The sequence below is a fragment of the Macadamia integrifolia genome, unplaced genomic scaffold, assembly GCF_013358625.1.
Source record: "Macadamia integrifolia cultivar HAES 741 unplaced genomic scaffold, SCU_Mint_v3 scaffold381, whole genome shotgun sequence".
Classification (NCBI taxonomy): domain Eukaryota; kingdom Viridiplantae; phylum Streptophyta; class Magnoliopsida; order Proteales; family Proteaceae; genus Macadamia; species Macadamia integrifolia.
Genome location: NW_024869847.1, coordinates 307,900 through 326,866, shown reverse-complemented (window position 1 = coordinate 326,866; position 18,967 = coordinate 307,900). Strand labels below are relative to the sequence as shown.

The window sequence follows — 18,967 nt, the reverse complement described above, 5'->3', positions numbered from 1 at the left end:
AGGCTGTAAGTGTTATTATCCACCTTCTCGCTATGGATGTTGTCTTTTATGAGTCGGTCTCTAATTATTCATCAATACTTCTTCAAGTGGAGATTCCTAATAAAGATGTGTTGACATTTATTGATGTTCTATCTTCCAATGGGGAGGACAATGAGACAACAGTTCCAACTCGGGGGGAGATTACTCCAGTTCAGAGACCATTAGCAAATTTCAAAAACAAATTGATGTTTCAAAACTTCAGGTCTACCGTAGGGGTTTCACCAGAAACAAGCAACTCCAGACCACCACTACCACTACTGCACCTTTACCTGTTCAATTGTAGAAACTGGAGCTAAAGCCTATTACTCCATCTAGTAAGAGTACTTCTGAGTTGCCTTATTGCTCTTCGTAAAGGTAATACAACTTGTACTCAATATCTCATATCCTATGTTGTTTCTTATGACTCTCTATCTAGTTCCTATCATACTTTTGTTTCTTCCCTCTCTTTTGTTCGTATTCCACAGAATTGGAAGGAAGCTCTTGTAGATGAAAAGTCGAAGGCCACAATGATGGAAGAGATGAAAGCCTTACAAAAAAATGACACTTGGGAACTAGTGGTTCTTCCACCTAGGAAAAGACCAGTTGGTTGAAAGTGTTATTTGTGTACTAAGGGTAGTTTGGGAACTAGATATGCCACTTGCTCCCTTATATTGTAATTCTTCGTTTTTCCCTTTTACCCCCTGGGGAGGTGTATGTAATTCCATACAATATATTAGTGAAGCAATATATGACTTAGACAGATCATCCTCTCATAACACAACATTTTACCTCCGTTTCTCTTCTTCTCCAGCTTCTCCTTCCACTTTCTTCCCTAACCTTCTCTTCTCCACTCTTATTCTCTTGTTCTCTTCGAATCTCTATATTCTAGCTTGGTATCAGAGCTCTATGATCTTAGTTTGAGAGTCATTCTTTAAGCTTTCCACCTCCATTTCCTCTCTTTGGAACCCTAGATTGCAAAGGGGTTCCAAGGAAGAGACCATTATGTGAAAAAGCTTGAATGATTAATGAAATGAGTTTAAAGGAAGGCCAAAACAACCCTAAGAAGAAGTTATGTGTGAAGACATAGAAGACTGGAGCTGTTTGGAGCTCACATCAACAAAAATCAGGTTCTACAAGTCTACCGCCAACATCTTCTTGGGATCTCTCTCTCTCTCTCTCTCTCTCTCTCTCTCTCCCACCATTGGAGGTGGTGCATGGCTCTTTTGGATCGCCCAAGGCATACCTACCAACCATGTCTGCCCCCGGTTCTAGGAGAATAGAGTTGTGACTTCACAACACAAATATTGCTCTCTTTTAAGGTACTGACTCCCCTGCCTTGTGTTTTTTGTGCATCTAAAATGAAATTTGTGGTGGATTCCAGCAATCTTGGGTTTTGGAGTAATGGTTCATTTTGATACGTGCATTTGAGTTGGATTTTTTGGTGTTGTGTGTATATTACCCTTACTAGGTTTGTTTCTGAGTATTAGAAAAGAAAATTTGGGTAGAGTTTGTACTCCCCATCTTGTGTGTGATTTCTTTTATACAATATGTCTGTAGACAGTGGATTTGGTGAAGTTTCTGCCAGTGCATCGACTAGTGCTCATCCTACTCAGATGAGTTTTGAGAATCCAAATACTCAGATTTCCATTGTGAAGCTGGACAACACCAACTATTTAGATTGGGCTCACTCTGTGAAGCTTTCCTTGTAGAGTAGGGGAAAGCTGGGGTATATTACAGGCAACTTCCAAGCTCTAACCAAAATGAGCCAACGTATCCAAAATGGGAGACTGAGAACTCCACTGTCATGACTATGTTGATATTCTCTTTAAAATCTGAGATTTGAAGGAGGCTTATGAGAAAAAAGATTACCAAGGACATTTGGAACAGTACTGCTAAAACTTTTGACCAAGTGGGTGACTCGGCTAAGGTCTACCAATTACTTCAAAATGTCATTACAATGAAGTAAGGAGATAAGACCATCTCTGAGTACTACAACACTATCATTGGTCTCTATGAAGAGTATGATCACTATAGGGATCTAAAATTGTCCAATCCCAAAGATGAACCTAATGTTTACCAAACACTTGAGAAGGAGCGTGTTATTATCTTAATTGGTGATTTGAATCCAGAGTATAAGCCAATCCAGATACAAATCCTAGTCGATTTCTTCTTCCATCTCTTGATGAGGTGTGTAGCTATTTGCAGAGTGAGGAGACTCGGTGAGTGGCAGGCCAAGGAACCTGCACCCCCTCTTGAGCAGTCAGCTCTTACTTCTAGCTCTCTTAGGGATTGGCATAGTGGCAGCAAAAGCCAAGGGCCACCTTATGGAGATGATAGCGATGCAATCATTGCTGGAAATCTGGACACACCAAAAAGAGATGTTGGGTACTTCATGGTCGTCACCCTACTACTCGTGGTGGATCTAATGGTGCATGTGGTGGCCATAAACGGGAAGCTAGAGCACACAATGTGCAAAATAAGATTGATACTACAGGGTCTCGTCCTAGCATATAGATAGAGCACAGCTCCCTTGCTAAGGAGGATATTGCAACATTTCACATGGTCATGTCACAGTTGGGTGGCTCATCTTCTTCATTTTCACTGTTAGACTCCTCAACTTCGACATTGCAATTTTCCACATTTGCTCGTTCCATAACTTTATCTTATGTTATTTATTCTGGTGCCACTAACCACATGATTGGTACGTCCTGTTACTATAATTCCTACACCATTTGTTCCAATAGAGACAACGTCAGGGTAGCTGATGGCCTCCCTTTCCTCCATTTCTGGCAAAGGTACCATTCCTATTACTTCATCCATTTCACTTCACTCTGTTCTTCATGTCCCTAACCTTACCACTAATCTTTTATCTGTAAGTCACATGACAAAAACCTTAAATTGTTGTGTCACATTTTTTCCTTCTCGTTGTCTCTTTCAGAATTTAGAGACGAAGGGGATTATTGGTAGTGGGCGTGAGGAGAAAGGGCTCTACTTACTTGAACCATAAGTCCACAATCACCATTTTTTTTTTCACAACTCAGCGCTATATTTGTGGATGTAGTGATAGCAATTATGTGGATTTTGTGATGATTTGGCACCAACGTTTAAGACATCCCTCCTTTGTTGCTATGAGGAAACAATTACCTCATGCATTTACTTTCTTTTTTCTACTTCCCATTTCTTTCATTGTGAACCATGTATTTACCTCACATTGTGCACTCTAATGTTTGGGGGCCCTCTACTACTACCTGTTTACTTGGTTATCGCTACTTTGTTTTATTTGTTGATGATTTTTCCCATGCTACTTGGACTGTTCTGATAAAACATAAGAGTGATGTTTATCATCCCTTTAAAAATTTTTATTATATGATATGTACTCAAATTGATAAAAAAAATTTATCATATGTCAGGGGTATTCGTATTTCATAGTCAGAGGTGAAATTCTTAGATTTATGAAAGACTAACCACTATGAAAGCATTTAACAAGGATGTTTTCAACTCACGTAACACACGTGAGTTGCAATTGGTTTGCTTGTGGTGATGGGCTTTATGCTAAGTGCATTGAACCGCTATTCACAAATACCTATGGCTCGAGTTATGGGCTGCTTTTCTAGTTTTCAATGCAGATTTTTGTGTTGTATATCTAGTTTTCAATGCAGAGTTGTGTGTTGATTATATAGTTTTGTGTTTGAGTTGTTACTTTCGTGCTTAGCATGGCTGTCTAGAATTCATTATCTCATTCCTCCTTTCATAAAAGTAGGTTGAGTGATAGATTGTCTTAGTGGTGGACATAATGCATGTAGGATGCTTTGGCTTGACCATCTTATATGGTACGTCAGGTAGAAAGACAGTACCTTATTTTAGTCTATCGTCATAAGCCTGTGGCTAATTTGTAGTGGTGTGTCAGGTTAACAGCCAACACTTACTATAATCAGCCATAACCCATCAATCTTTTTGCATGGATCCTTGTACTCGTCCTTTCTTGGAATCTCTATGTAACTGACCCCATTAAGTTGGGATAAGGTTTTGGATATTGTTGTTGTTGTTATTGTTGTTGTTGTTGATTTGTACTCAGTTTGACACCAAAATTAAATTGTTTGTTTTGACAAAGGGGGGAGTATATGTATGGTGGCCTTCAATGCTATTTTTACTGAAAATGGCATTATCCATCAGCTGGCTTGTGTTGACACGGCTCAACTAAATGGGGTAGCAGAGAGGAAAAAACATTATTTGATGGAAGTTAGGAGTCTTTTCTTTGGCATGCATATTCGGAAAACGTTTTGGTTTGATCCTCTCATTACTGCTACCTTTTGAATCAACCATATGCCAATAACACTTCTTGGTTCCAAAGCTCCTTTGGGCACCTTGTCTTCTCAGTCTTCTTCATTCTCTTTCCCCCCCAAGGTGTTTGGGTGTATTTGTTTTGTCCATATTAATAACTCTTCTCAAACTAAACTGGACCCCAAGACTCTCGAATGCATCTTTTTGGGTATTCCTCCACTACCAAAGGTTACAAGTGCTACCATCCTTCTTCCAAACAACGGCTTCTTTCCAAAGATGTCACTTTCCTTGAGTTTGTTCCTTTTTTTGCTCCTCATCAGCATCCTCTTTAGGTGGAGAATAATGGGAGTGAAAAGGTTGATGAAATTCCTTTTCTTCCCCCTTACTTATTTCCCCTTTATGCTCGACACTAGAAAACACAAAGAGGACTGGAGATCAGATGGCTGATGTCTTCACAAAGGGTCTCATCCATCATCAGTTCAGTACTCTGTTGTCCAAGTTGGGAATGTATGACATCTATTCTCAAGCTTAAGTAGGAGTTTTAGAGTTTGTGTACTAAAGGTAGTTTGGAAACTAATTATGTCACTTGTTCCCTTATACCGTAATTATTCTTCCTTTTTACCTCCTAAGGGAGGTGTATGCAATTCCGTATAATATATTAGTGAAGCAATATATGTGTTAGAGAGATCATCCTCTCATAAGTCATAAAACAACATTCTACCTCCATCTCTATCCTTCTCCTTCCACCTTCTCTTCTCCTCTCTTATTCTTTTGTTCTCTTCTAATCTCTACATTTTAATTGTAAGTTGGTGTGTTTGTGGTTAAGAAAAATGTGGATGGCACTGTGGACAAGTATAAAGCAAGGTTCGTAACTAAAGGGTTCACCCAAACATATGGGATCGATTACTAGGAAAATTTTGCTCCAGTTGCAAAGTTAAATATTTTTAGGGTATTACTCTCATGTGTTTTGATTCAGGGATGGGATCTTCAACAACTTGATGTGAAGAATGCCTTTCTCCATGGAGAACTTGACGAGGAAGTTTATATAGATGTTCCACCAGGTTTCTCCTCTGACAAAACCTAAGGCAAAGTTTGCAAGCTAAAGCAGTCACCACAAGCATGGTTCGGGAGGTTTCACAAAGCTATGGTTTTTGTGGGTTATAAGCAAAGCATTGCTGACCACACCTTGTTCATTAAAAGATCTGGTGATAAGATCACCATTCTTATAGTCTACGTGGATGATATTGTGGTAACCGGAAATAATAGTGATGAGATCAGCCTCTGGAAGAGTTTTCTCAAATGGGAGTCTGAAATAAAGGATCATGAAAAGCTAAGGTACTTCCTTAGGATTGAGGTTGCTCATTCTTCTAAAGGCATCTTGCTCTCTCAAAGGAAGAATGTCCTGGATCTGTTATCTGAGACTAGGTTGTTAGGCTGTCATCCTTCTGATAAACCTTTGGATGCCAATACAAGGCTCAAGGACAAGGAAGGTGAACCTATTGACAAGGGTCATTATCAACAACTGGTAATAAGCTAATATATCTTTCCCATACATGGCCTAGTATTGCTACTGATGTGAGTTTTATAAGTCAGTTCATGCATGATCCTTATTCTTCTCATATGGAGACTGTCCTTCACATTGTTCGATACTTGAAGTCAGCTCCAAGAAAAGGGATCCTTTTAAGTCCTCTTGGTTATCTATGAGTTCAGGCTTATACTGATGCTGATGCTCCTAACCAAAAATCCATTTCGGGATATTATACCTTTGTAGGAGGTAATCTTGCCACTTGGCATAGTAAGAAGCAAAATGTGGCTGCAAGATCCAATGCTAAAGCAGAATCCATGCAATGGCACAAGGAATCTTTGAGTTGTTATGGTTCAAAAAAGGTTTGCTCTAAGACCATGGTGTCCCTGTCCATCTCCCGATGATGTTATATTATGACAATATGGCTGCAATTAGCATTGCTCACAACAGTACAGCATGGTCGCACCAAACATATAGAGATTGACAAGCATTTCATCAAGGAGAAGTTAAACGATGGGCTGATTTGTGTACCCTTTGTAAAGTCTTGTGATCAATTAGCTGATATATTCACTAAGGGTTCAACGGGCAAAGTTTTTTATCTTGCTTTAGTAAATTTGGGCAAGTGTGACATGTGTGCCCCAACTTAAGGGGGAGTGTTGAAATATGTATGCGATAGGGGCATTTTAGGGTTTTTCCCCCTTCTACCAGTTCTAACTAGTAGAGTCGGTTAGAGGGGGCATACTTATGATTTTGGTTCTTTTTAGTTTATTATAAATAGACAAGTAGGGTGGAGAATCGATCCATCCAAGCATTCAGCCCTAAACCTTGTTGTTAACAAGAACCTTTCAAACAATATCAATATCACATAAAACAGAATAGTTTTGACCACCCTAAAGAAAAGTGAAGGAAATATTAACAAATAGCAAAAAAAATTTAATTAATTAATTAATTAATTTTCTGCAACCTCTATGGCTTTTTGCGTTACATCAATTTTGCATTCTAAATGAACCGTACATGCCACAAGTACCTGAGCCAGGAAGCCTCCAAGAGATGGACCAATGATTAATCCTATGCCCCATGCTGTGCTAACCTGAATGAAATGCTCATCTGAATATAGTTCACTCATAGAGGCAGCTAAGAATCAACAACAAATATTGAGAAGGGACTTCCTTACAAGAGATTGTCCTAGAGGCTGATATTCTTCCCGGCATACTTCAGAAGCATATGCCTAATACAATCAAATTGTAATGTTAAAGAGTGTATGGAAACAATTAAGAACAGAAGCACAAATAAATGCAAAATATAAGGTCAAAACTCAAAAATATAACAGAATCACCAAACCTTTAATGGACCAAGAAGACCATTGAAGCTTCCAAGAAGAAACCTCATAGAAAGAGCCATCCAAAAGCTTGTACTGAGGCCGAAGAGAGTGTTGAAAATGACCCTAACATGGTGATAGAGAAATTGATGAAAGAACTTTCTATGACATGCTACCGAGCTTCTAACAATAAAATGTCGGATCAACAGAAAAGCAAATGACCAGAAGTACTCACAGTGTAATGGTGCCTATCATTATTACAGGTTTTCTACCATATCGATCAGCAATGATTCCCCAGAAAACAGAAGTCAAAGCTCTTCCAAGCATAAATGCAGATCCTTTAACAGATAAAAGGTATTATTAGAATTGTGAGACAAAGCATTACAATAAAACGACCCACCCAAATTCACAATATCTTAACATAAGAAGTGATGAGTGATGCAAAAAAACCCACCCACATAACCTGCATAATAACTAATATCTTCCGGCCTTTTAGCAATATTGAAGTCTCTTATCTGCAGAGAAGGAAATGGAAATGACTTACATAACTAAAGAGCGCATAGTTTCAATTTCAACAGAATATAAGCAAATGAATGATGTCCAATGTAATTGCAACAAATAATCCGGGATGCTGTTCTGAAACCTCTCGTCATACATTTAATAGGAACACAACAATATTTTGATTACATATATGATGATCTAGATGAGAAATGTTTGTCTCGAGCATCTGCCTTTGTCTTTTAACTATAGCTAATGGAAAACCAAAATCACATAAAAATATAATATCTTTGTTTCTCACTTCTTATAATAGGATTCATAGTTATGGAACCAAGGTGGCAACAGTGGGGGGCCAACCGCCTTTATGCCTAGGAAACGCCTTTGGCCTGGCCAAGGTGCTTAAGGTGAGCATCTTATATAATATCCCAGGCCATATTTTCCACGTATTTTTCATCTTATAAATGTAAATATATTTTAATAAGGGTTATAAAAGGTCAATATATAGAACATAAGGTGGCATAAGCGATGAAATTTGAAATGATAGAAATTTGTAACATTGGAGACCAAGACCATCATATTTTGGGTCTAGGTTACTTGGTATGTAATACCCTGAGGATTTAACTACTAATTTTTTAGGAATTTGCACTTTGTACAAGAGCACCTTTGGAATTTTCTCGCTTGCATTTGGTGAGGGGGAATTGAAAGGATAAGTAGTATGTGATATGGAAATTTTGCACATTTTGGTGGTCTCGACCCAACCAGAGACAAAACCAGGTATTTGGGAAATTTTGAAAATTGCAAACATTTTGGCTCAAATCTTGGAAATTTCAGAAAATTGCGCCCAAATTTGTAGCTATAAAAAAAAAAAATGGTTTCGATCAGGTTTCGGAAATTTTGACCCTATTCGAATCCTAAGATCTAGAAACTTGACTCTAGCCAACAATTTAGACAAAAGAAAGATGAGGCTTTGTGGTGTTTTTCCTTGTGAGATAAGAGATGGGCTGTGAGATGTAATTGCAAGGTGAGAGGCTTTGCAGGGTTGGTAGGATGTGATGTAGATCAACATTATGGGCTGAGCTATTGCAAGGAGGAGATCCCAGCCCAAGTAGCCATCGAACCACTTAAGTGGTTAAGTTGGTCCTTAGTTAATAAGGGCCCATCGAGTTATGTTAATAAGGCCCATTGGCCAGCCTTAAGGGCTATTAGTTAGTAGACAATTAGTTACCTAATTTGTCTCCGTTTCTATTGTTAAGTCCTAATAGGAGTACAACTCCTAATTTGAGTATGACTGCTACTATTGTAAACTCAGCCCTCTATTTAAAGAGAAGCTACTGTAGACAGAAATTCAGAATTGAAAAACAAAGATTATTGCAGTTAATTACTTCTAAACAGCCGAGATAGCTGTGGGTGAGATGCCCGGGCCGAGATAGCCAATCCCACCCACGACTCTCTTCATTACTTCTTACTTTCTTTGCTTTAATTTTCTGTTACTAGCCACCACTTGCTGTGATAATCGATCAAGGGGTTTTCAGATTCTGTTAAGGGTTCTAAAAGGCAGAATCAACCAGCAAGAAGTCCAAGTTCTTGAAGACAATTGATCTCCCTCATCTCCCAATTCTGATTTCTGATCAGCAATCCCTTTTAGGGTTCTGTTCTACCTTCCAAGTGGACCACTCGATCCACCCTTTAAGGCCTATTGAGGTAACCTGCTGCGGTTCTTGAAAATCTCCCATTTTCTCTCTGTTAAAGCCTGAAATCAAGAACATATAGATCTCCCACACCAGCCAACAGGAGTCACAGATCTTTGAGGGTTTTACTCTACACCCTAGGGCCTACAATCGACCCAAGTTTGGGTGCCATCTGGGCATCCCAACTCCAGCCGCAGGTATCCTCTCTTAGCCCTAGCCGTAGGCTTATATCTTCCTAGGGTTTTGGTTCTTGGTTGCTGGATTTTGCGCCTGAAGTATTCTCTATTATTATAAGAATTCTTTGAGGTCCTTTTCTGGTAGTTTTTTCTATTCCTACTGTTGTAATTTGTCAAGGCTAATTAGAGAGTCATATCTGATTTGGTTTGGGGCTGTAATTCATTGGGGGTGGTTGCCTTGTGTAACCTACTTCTACATTAAGTGGTATCAGATCCATGGCTGAAGAGAGCTCCAAACAATACTCACTGGAGGATGTGATGAAATCCCTCCAATTACTGAACACAAAGGATGGATATTACGGACCAACAGTTTGCAGAATTGAAGGAAACAACTGCTGCCCAGTCTAATGTGCAGCCTACCATCAACAACAATCCTAATGTACAAAGAAGGTTTCCATTCCCTGCTCAAAGAAACGTACCAGCTCGTACGTATGGTGGAGGTGAAGAGTTTGATGAACATGTTCACCATGATGATATATATAAGGCAAAATTGGACTTGAAGGAGTATAATGGAAAGCATGATCCCCTCTACTTCCATGACTAGCTAAACTCATTTGATGACTACTTCTGATGGTACAATATGTCTAAAGAAAGAACGGTCCAACTTGCTATCACTAAGCTGACAGGTTGTGCTAAAGATTGGTGGAAAGCTGAAGAAAGTAGACTTACCCGGAGACATAGAGAGCCTCGCAATTGGGAGGAACTCAAATTAACACTCAGTGAGAGATACCTACCCCCAACATACAGATGCTGTCTCTATGGCATCCTCAACACTCTTCGACAAGGTACCATGACTGTAGAGGAATATGTTGATAAATTTAATGATCTACTCTCATGTATAGGTGCTTATCATAAGGATGAAGAACTTCTTATATCCCGATTCAAGTTGGGATTACAACACGATATCCATAATAAAATTGGTGTGGTGGAACTTTCATCCTTGAATGCATGTATTGAAAAATCCTTGAGGCAGAAGATCTAATCAAATCAGCCCCTAGAAGGTATAATCAACCCACTGAAAGTAAGAGGCCATTCACACCAAATAAACCTAGTGGATTCCCTACCGAGCTCCATAAGTCACACAAGATAAGGGTAAGAGTCCTATGTTTAGGGGAGATACAACGGCTTGAAGTGCTTCAGTTGTGGTGGAACCGAACACTATGCACTTCTGTCCTAAACATGGAAGATCCAATTCAATCATCAACGCAATTGAGTCCAATCCGGACATGCAAGTCTATGAACCCCAAGATGATGATTGGGCTGTGAATGTCACTGTTGGGATAAGAGAAGGAAAATTCTCCACAACTTTTTCCACAGATCATCAGTCCTAAGAGAAAACACAAACTTCTACAAGAAAATAAAGTTGTCAAAATGTTGTAGTCAATGAATGTATAAAATCCAACCAAAAGAGATCAAGCATGGATTTCCGGTAATAAGTGATAGTTTTAGTTGTCACAGTAAAAATCTAACGTTTCCAATGTGGTTGGTTAAGTGATGAAAATAAACAAAAGAAAAACTTCTTATTTTTATAAGTTTTATTTCCCTTGTAAACCAATAATAACAAACAAAGCTCTTATTTTTATTTGTTTTATTTTTCCCTATCAAACCAATAAAGTGATAAATGAAAGGGGAAGAACATATGGGTAGGAGCTAACAAATAGGAAGTAATAGAAATATAAAGTGATTATGAGATATGCATACCATGAAGTACAAGAATGGAAAGAGCGATGCTATCGGCAAAGCTGAAAAATGTTAGCCACATGGAGAGAAAAGAGTTATTAGGATGTTATTATATAAGCAAAATTTATATGGCTAACAAATGAATTCAATTGCCCATTCAATTAGTGTTAAACCACATATTAGTAAATAAGTGACATAGCATAACCAAAAGATATACAAACAATTAAATTAATTCATCATTATGTCAAGCAAGTAACTCTATAACAACTTCATAAAGTGTTTATCCTAAAGAAAAAATACAAGTACTAAAAACGAAAGTTTGGAGAGACTAGGTGAAAATAGCATGCAAAATGAAAACAAAAATTAACAGTGACTAGGTGAAAATAGTGTGCAAAATTAAAACAAAAATTAACAGTTTAATGTCCACTAACTGCATAGTTACATGAGGGGAAAAGGTTAGGTAAATTCTAGTAAGACATAAGTATGTCCAATTGAGAAGGCAATTATTGTAACTTTGTACATGTTATTTTATGTGTTGCACATTGTTTTTGCACTAATTGTTTATGTGGATTTTTTTTTTTGGGGGGTGGGGGGGGGGAATGAATAATGACATTTTATTGGTAAAACAGCATCTTGTAGAAGTACATTGGAAAAAAATAAGAGAAATGCAACAATGGCAGAGACAACCTTTCATAAAAGAGCCAGAGCCAGACACCAACCCCAAAACAATGCTAGTATGAAGCCTAAACACAGATCACAAAGGAAGTCTCCAAAACGGATTAGAGGTCTCACTACCCCTTGCTTAGCTAAATGATCTACCATCTCATTTAAAATTCTTAGCTGCCATCAAATTTCAATGTCCACTCAATAAGCAAGCTGCTAGTGAGCCCGTTTCTAGTCACGTTTGCTGAATCCCCTTCCACTATTGAATGAAGCCATTCCCCTGTTTGACGAAAGCTGAATTCCAACTTTTAGAACTATCAGCTCTACTCTAGTAGAACCGCATTCCCCTATAGGCATTAAGAAATCTCCAGCCACACTTCCATCTCACAGTCAGATTATTCCCCTGATGCCCTAGGGGCCAGGGTTAAAGGTAGCAACCACCCATATTGAGCTTAGCTACACCTTCAAGAGGGGGTTACCAATTGCCACATAGCTGTCATCCTTGATTTCTTGTCCCTCAAAGAGTATACCAATCTCTGAATAAATGGTTGACAGGAATATCCTTAAACAGATCATCAGCTTAAGCCACTACATTTATCTCTTTCAATAATATCCACGAATCCCCCTTGCTTGTTTTGGAACAACCAATTGTTTCTCTTTTTCCGTATATACCAAAAATATGATTTAAGTACAGCCTTCCGCAACACCTTCCCCTTGCTTCCAAAAGGAGAGTAGTGACATAAAAATATGGACTTCTTCACATATTCATGAAAATCCAACGGAGGAAACAAATTCAAGTGAAAACCAAACCTACTAGGGAGAACTATGAATGAATGATCAACAGATTCGTCATCTCTCAAACACATCAAACAACCTTGGGGGGAGAGGAACTTTCCCAGTCTTTTCTTATGACACACAATAGTTTTTTTTTTTTTTTTTTTTTTTAGATAATTAAATAAATTAATAACCAAAGGAGAGAAGAATTTACAAAGGGAAGAGGGGGAGGCGAAGCTTAAGCCAACCCAGGGGGAGCCATTACATCAAAGCAACAAGAAAACCAGCAAACCAATTAATGTAGAACTAGAATCACCAGTGATTCTAATCCCAGGCAGGATCTGAAATTCTGGCTGAATAAAAAAGATGTCCTCCAATAGGCTTGGTTCTAGCTCTCAAACACTCACAACAAACAAATAAAAGGAAAATAAGAAAAGAAAGAGAATTCGATGTGGGGTTGAGAAGGTGGGAAGAAGAACTAGTGAATGGCCATCTCACCCCTCAGGTTTAGGCATCTCACCTAGGGCATCTCACCCAATTGCATCCCACAACACAACAACATAATTCATCTTTTCTTTTCATTAATAAATTCGTGTTCAATGTTGTAGCCCCTTACAAACTTATATAAAAGACTCAAAACTGACTCAAACACTAAAAAAGAAAAACCTAACCCAATCCTTAACTAATTGGGAAACCTAAACTGAATAGGAAACTGAAATAACAAAGGAAATAGACTCAAAACAGGACTCTAACTAAACTAATGAATTAAATCTCGTTATCCTACTTTCTACCCATATTTTAGGCCCATTAAAGTGGCCCATTACAAATAAAACCTATGGGATCAAAAGCCCAACACATACATAACCCAACCTAAGGCTTATTTCTAATAAAATAAGTCTATTAACTTATCTACATCAATTCGCCCTCTCTTAGAAAAAATTCATCCTCGAATTTTGTAGAGTGTGAGGGTGATTATAGAATGGTACACGTCCCTCTTTAAGCTGTAAAAAAATTCAGATAGCTCTTTGATAATAAGGATGTAGTCTAGAATGTGAGTAGCTCGATCTGTAAGATACTTTAACAGGATGATGAACTCCGCATGCTCAGCTTCAACAACCTCAGATGTATCCATGGGATCATCCACATGAACGCCTTCAATCACTGTGTTCTTAACCTCCACAATTTCAATCTCAAGCTCCTTAGGATCTTCCTCTTGGTTGTTCATAATCATCACAGTTGTTGTAGTGTCAAGTTCCTCAATCTCAACCTCACTGTCCATTGTGGCAACCTTGTTGCTTTCGAATTCTTCCACATGAGTCTTGTTAATGGGAACACCAATGACTAGCTCTTCCTTGACAATAGGAATTGCTACAATTTCTTCAACACTAACCTCAACTTATGACTCTAGTTCATTGGTTGGAGGTGTCTTCTCTTGTTGCTCCTTTGCAATTTATTGCAACATAATGGCCACGTGGTCAAATAATTCCTTCATGCTCTTGTCACCTATAGGTGGCTTTTGGGGACCTGCAGATGAATTCTGACGGGAATCTTATAGAGGGAAGAGCCTTCTTTGGATATATGCAAGGAGGTATTGTGTCGCTAACTCATACTTCATCTCTTCCCAAGTCCTAGGCTCATGTTCTCGAACTTGGTGTCGTTTTTATAGACTCTCCACCATTCTCCAGCACAACTAATCAACCGGGAGCAAACAAATCCAAACTTTCATGTCTCTGTCAAGTTATAGTAGTCAAAATATTCCTTCAAAGAATCTAGCCAATCAAGGACTTAACATGTATCCCTTTGTCCAGCAAAGTAACGAACTTCTAGAACCATCTTTGGTTAGGCTCTGATACTAAATAATGAAGACCTAGAATCACAAGTGATTCTAATCTAAGGTAGGATCCGAAATTCTGGTTGAATAAAAAAGATGTCCTCCAATAGGCTTAGTTCTAGCTCTTAAACACTCTCTCACAGCAAACAAATAAAAGGAAAATAAGAAAAGAAAGAGAATTTGATAGAATATTGAGAAGGGGGAAGAAGAACTAGTGGTGAATGGGCATCTCACCCCTCAGGTTTAGGCATCTCACCCATCTACATCCCACAGCACAACAGCGTAAGCCATCTTTTTTTCCATTAATAAATCCTTGTTCAATGTTGTAGCCCCTTACAAACTTATATACAAGACTCAAAACTGACTCAAACACTAAAAAGGAAAGGCCTAACCCAATCCTTATTCCTTAACTAATTAGGAAACCTAAACTGACTAGGAAACTAAATAACAAAGGAAATAGACTCAAAATAGGACTCTAACTAAAACAATGAATTAAATCTAGTTTTTCTACTTTCTACCATATTTTACACTCACTAAAGTGGCCCATTACAAATAAAACTCATGGGATCAAAGGCCCAACACATACATAATCCAACCTAAGGCTTATTTCCAATAAAATAAGTCCATTAAGTGACTTATCTACATCACCAAGTGGATACATCAAAAAATGGGGAGAGGGGGAGGGGGAGGCAAGCAACAAAGAGGAGGAAAAAAGATGGGTGACATCAAGTGTGGGGGATGGAATCAATCAGTAAGTTCTAGGAGGCAATGATATGTCTGTACCTAAGGGAGTTAGGGACAAATCGAGGATGAAGGGATTGAATTTTGGAGGTAACATCAAAGAAGATGGCTAACTAAATCTTATCCGGAGAGTGGGAATTGGATGACCATCAATGGATGTTACGTTCCATCCAGAGGTGGTTTATGGTGGCAGAAAAAGCAAGCTTTCCAATAGTGTCACAAATGGTAGATCTCACAAAGGTCATGTCAATCCAGATCCATTCCCTATAGAAATGAGAATCGGTCTACTAGAGGGCCAACACCTAGAGAGGACAGTTTTCCAGATAGAGGAAGAGAAGGGGCAGGAGAAGAAAAGGTGAGAAGTGTCCTCCAAGCCAAGGTGAGTTGCAGGGTATTTCATTGGTATGCAAGTTGGGAATGAAAGACATCTATGCACCAACTTAAGGGGGAGCATTAAGGATAAGGGTTATGACTTGAAGTATAATGGGATAAGGACTATAACTCATCCTTATCTATCTTTACTTAATTGTAATCGGTTGTAATCCCAAATCCACTCTATAAATAAGAAAGGCCTCTGTCATCCTAGACAAGCCAAATCATTATCTCGTTCTCATTTCTCAACTTTTTATCATTAAAATCAACAACAAGAAGAATACGCAAGAAAAGCAATTCAAATGTTGATTCATCGCCAGAGATGGCTTAGAACCAGTTCATTAACCACTTCTGCAACTCAGCTTGGTGATATGTACCAAGCCTCTGGCTGATCCCTACTTTTTAAGAAGGATGTTCCAAGCATGGGTGATCTATATGCTCCAGCTTGAGGGGAAAAGTTAATTTGTATTGTGGGAGATAGGTCTCTTGTAGTCCACGATAAACTAATCCTATCATGGCTTATTAGTTAGTGTTTTGATTGGCTTTAATTTCCTATGTAGACTAGAGTTTAGTTTATAACTGTATTCTGATTAGAACTCTTTTCCTTCTCTGAGAAGGAAGGTTACTCTGTATTCTTTAATTATAAATAGAACTCAATGGGAGGGGACTGAGCCAAGTTCGATTGCCCTCTACTAGCATCCCTCCGTCTTCATCTCATCTCTGTCTTGTTTCTGGTTTACTGGTTTCATATTCTGATATTGTTTCAAACTCCAATAACCTGGATGAATGTAAGAAATCAAAAGAAAAATGTCTCTGATTATCCAAATATGTTCATGTTTTATTGGTGCAGCTTTTCATCAGCCAGAATCATTCATTTAGTCCTACCAAAAATTTAAGAGAGGGAGAGAAAGAGAGAGAGAGAGAGAGAGAGAGAGGATCAATTCATTTAGGCTTTATAGTTCGTAAGTTAGTGGATTTGAATTCAAATCAATGAACCAGCAAATGTACTCACAGTTAAACAACATCCCTTACCAATTAAAACCACGGAATCCATTTAAAGGCATGATTTACTGTATTGGCTGATCAGGAAAAGTAAAGGCAACTAAAATTAATTCTTGAGACACCATAGTAGGAGAATTAGTTATTCAAATTTAAATCATCAAATAAGCAAAGTTTACAAGGTTAAACCACAATCCCAACCATAAAAAACCACCAAATCCTTCGTAAGGACATGATGTGTTGTCTGATTAGGGAAAGAAGCAAGACAAGAAGCAAGACACTTTTCTTTTGTCAGTTTCTGTTTTCATTTTAAGGCTAAATAATTCAACAATCAATTGTCTTTAACTAAAAAATATGAAGCTTTTGAGTTATAGTCTCTGTCAGAATGTAGTTTTAGAACCTACTCTGAAAAAATTATCAGTAAAAAGATATCATAATCCATCATACCATATTCCATGTCCAAAGATATTTAAAGTTTATTCCATCATATGGTATGTATTATTTTATTTTCTCAAATAATAAAATTGTGCTGATATGCTTTATTAAATTACTACGTTTTTCTACAGATTTCAAATCTCTTTAAAGAGCAATCCAGTGCACAAGGCTCCGATTACTGCAGGGTCTGGGAGGGACAAATGTAAGCAGCCTTACCCCTTGCTTCGCAGCAGAGACTGTTTCCAAGTCTAAAGATTTCAAATCTCTTTATCTTTGCTAAAATCAGTGAACTTCGAATGACCTTTGAATCATCTGTTTCTACTTGAGATAATAAGCACATACAATAGCATACAATGATAAGTCACAAATTGCATCTATGCTAAAAAAAGTTCCTGAAGGACAGACAGAAATTTGCAGAGCATGTTTATTTAAACAACCTAAGCTACCAATAGGTTACCCATCTCATCAGAAATGCCAAGAGACACAACAAAGCCGATGAACCAATCTCCCAAGCTAAATTAAACACTCCCACAAAGAATAACTACCATTATATGAGTGCTTACCATTGCAGAGAACCACAATCCATACAAAGAAAAACTCTCTGTAAGGTACGCCTCGACTCGTCTCTTTACGCTGATCCACCTTACAACCCGGGCAATTTTCGTAGTATACCTTCTTTAGCAATGGCTCTGCATTTGACGCCATTGGAAGCAAACTATGTTCTTCCTCTAAAACCCAATCCTTACAAAAGGGTACTCTTCCAGCCAAATTTTCCCCAAGAGCAAATATAGTGAAGAAGATGAACTAAATAGACAAAAACACCTCAAGCCCAAAGGAAACAATAATTACAATTACCAATCCAAAAGACCTTCAAATTTGACAAACTTTTTATGCTCTTGATGATGATAACGATAATTATGCATTTGACAACCTCCAAGAAAGCGCATCATTCATTTATTTATTCATAATCTCCAACCCATTGGTTCCAAAATATTAGTAAATAGCTAAAAGGTAACAGATATTGTCAGTCTATTTTCATCATCGCATGCGTCATTCAGATTCCAACACCTAAAAATGTCAAAACCAAGCTCATCAACAGAGTATATAATGGCAATCTAAATTGAATTTCTGTGAATGAAGAAAGAAGCTCAAATGGGTCTTCTTCCTTTCATTTCGTTTCCAAGACGACCCAAATGGTGGGTTGAATCATTTGAATCACCACAATAAACAACTCGGAAAACGTTTACAAATTGAGTTTTTGTAAGCAACGCAAGAAGCCCAAATGGGTCTTGTTTCCTTCTTTGCCAAGACAACCCAATGGGTTGAATACGTTGAAACACAGTAAACATGTGAAAGGTAAAAGGTCCTCAGAACCGCTGGGGTAGGGACGTTGGTACCGTTTTTTCGCAAGGTCATTGATACCCGAGATCAGGTTCATGTACGAAAATAGTTCTGATCCATAAGATATACAATCAATGTTTTTCTCTTTTCATTTAATATATTCTATATCCACGTGAATAATAACATTCTCGTACATGAACCTGATCCTTCCTTGTGTCGCTTGCTCAGAAAAGTAGAGAACCGCCTCTCCTACCAAGGATTTAGGGGACGGTATCGGTATCAATACCTGTCGATACTGATCCAAATCGATAGGTATCAGTCGATTTGCACTTACTTTTTTTTTTTTAATTACTGATTTTTTACTATTTTACCCCTGAAATGATATGGATAACCCATCTAGATCAGTAAGGGATTGGGGATCGGTCTCAACCAATACAGGTCCGATATGGCTGATATGAAATCGATACTTGAAAACATGTCTCCTACTAGTAAAATGTGTCAAATCAATAACAAGGAAAAGTGTTTCACTGCTGGTTTCAGGTATCAATATCGTATCAATCAAATCGG

General features: G+C 38.1%; 1 protein-coding gene across 2 annotated transcripts in view; it reads right to left on the bottom strand.

Moving 5' to 3' along the window:
* LOC122068401 (protein ZINC INDUCED FACILITATOR-LIKE 1-like) overlaps positions 1-18,385 on the bottom strand; it is a 65,251-nt gene extending 46,866 nt beyond the window's left edge. Inside the window, exons 1-7 of one of the 2 annotated variants that reach the window (XM_042632261.1) lie at positions 17,623-18,385; positions 11,266-11,306; positions 7,597-7,657; positions 7,378-7,480; positions 7,166-7,268; positions 6,999-7,052; positions 6,852-6,914 (exon numbers count right to left, since the gene is read on the bottom strand). In XM_042632261.1, the coding sequence (XP_042488195.1) occupies positions 6,852-6,914; positions 6,999-7,052; positions 7,166-7,268; positions 7,378-7,480; positions 7,597-7,657; positions 11,266-11,306; positions 17,623-17,764 (567 nt within the window). In that variant the 5' untranslated portion in view covers positions 17,765-18,385. The remainder of the gene's footprint in view (positions 1-6,851; positions 6,915-6,998; positions 7,053-7,165; positions 7,269-7,377; positions 7,481-7,596; positions 7,658-11,265; positions 11,307-17,622) is intronic. The other variant, XM_042632260.1, reaches the window with a different exon arrangement.
* Between the last annotated feature and the right edge of the window lie 582 nt (positions 18,386-18,967).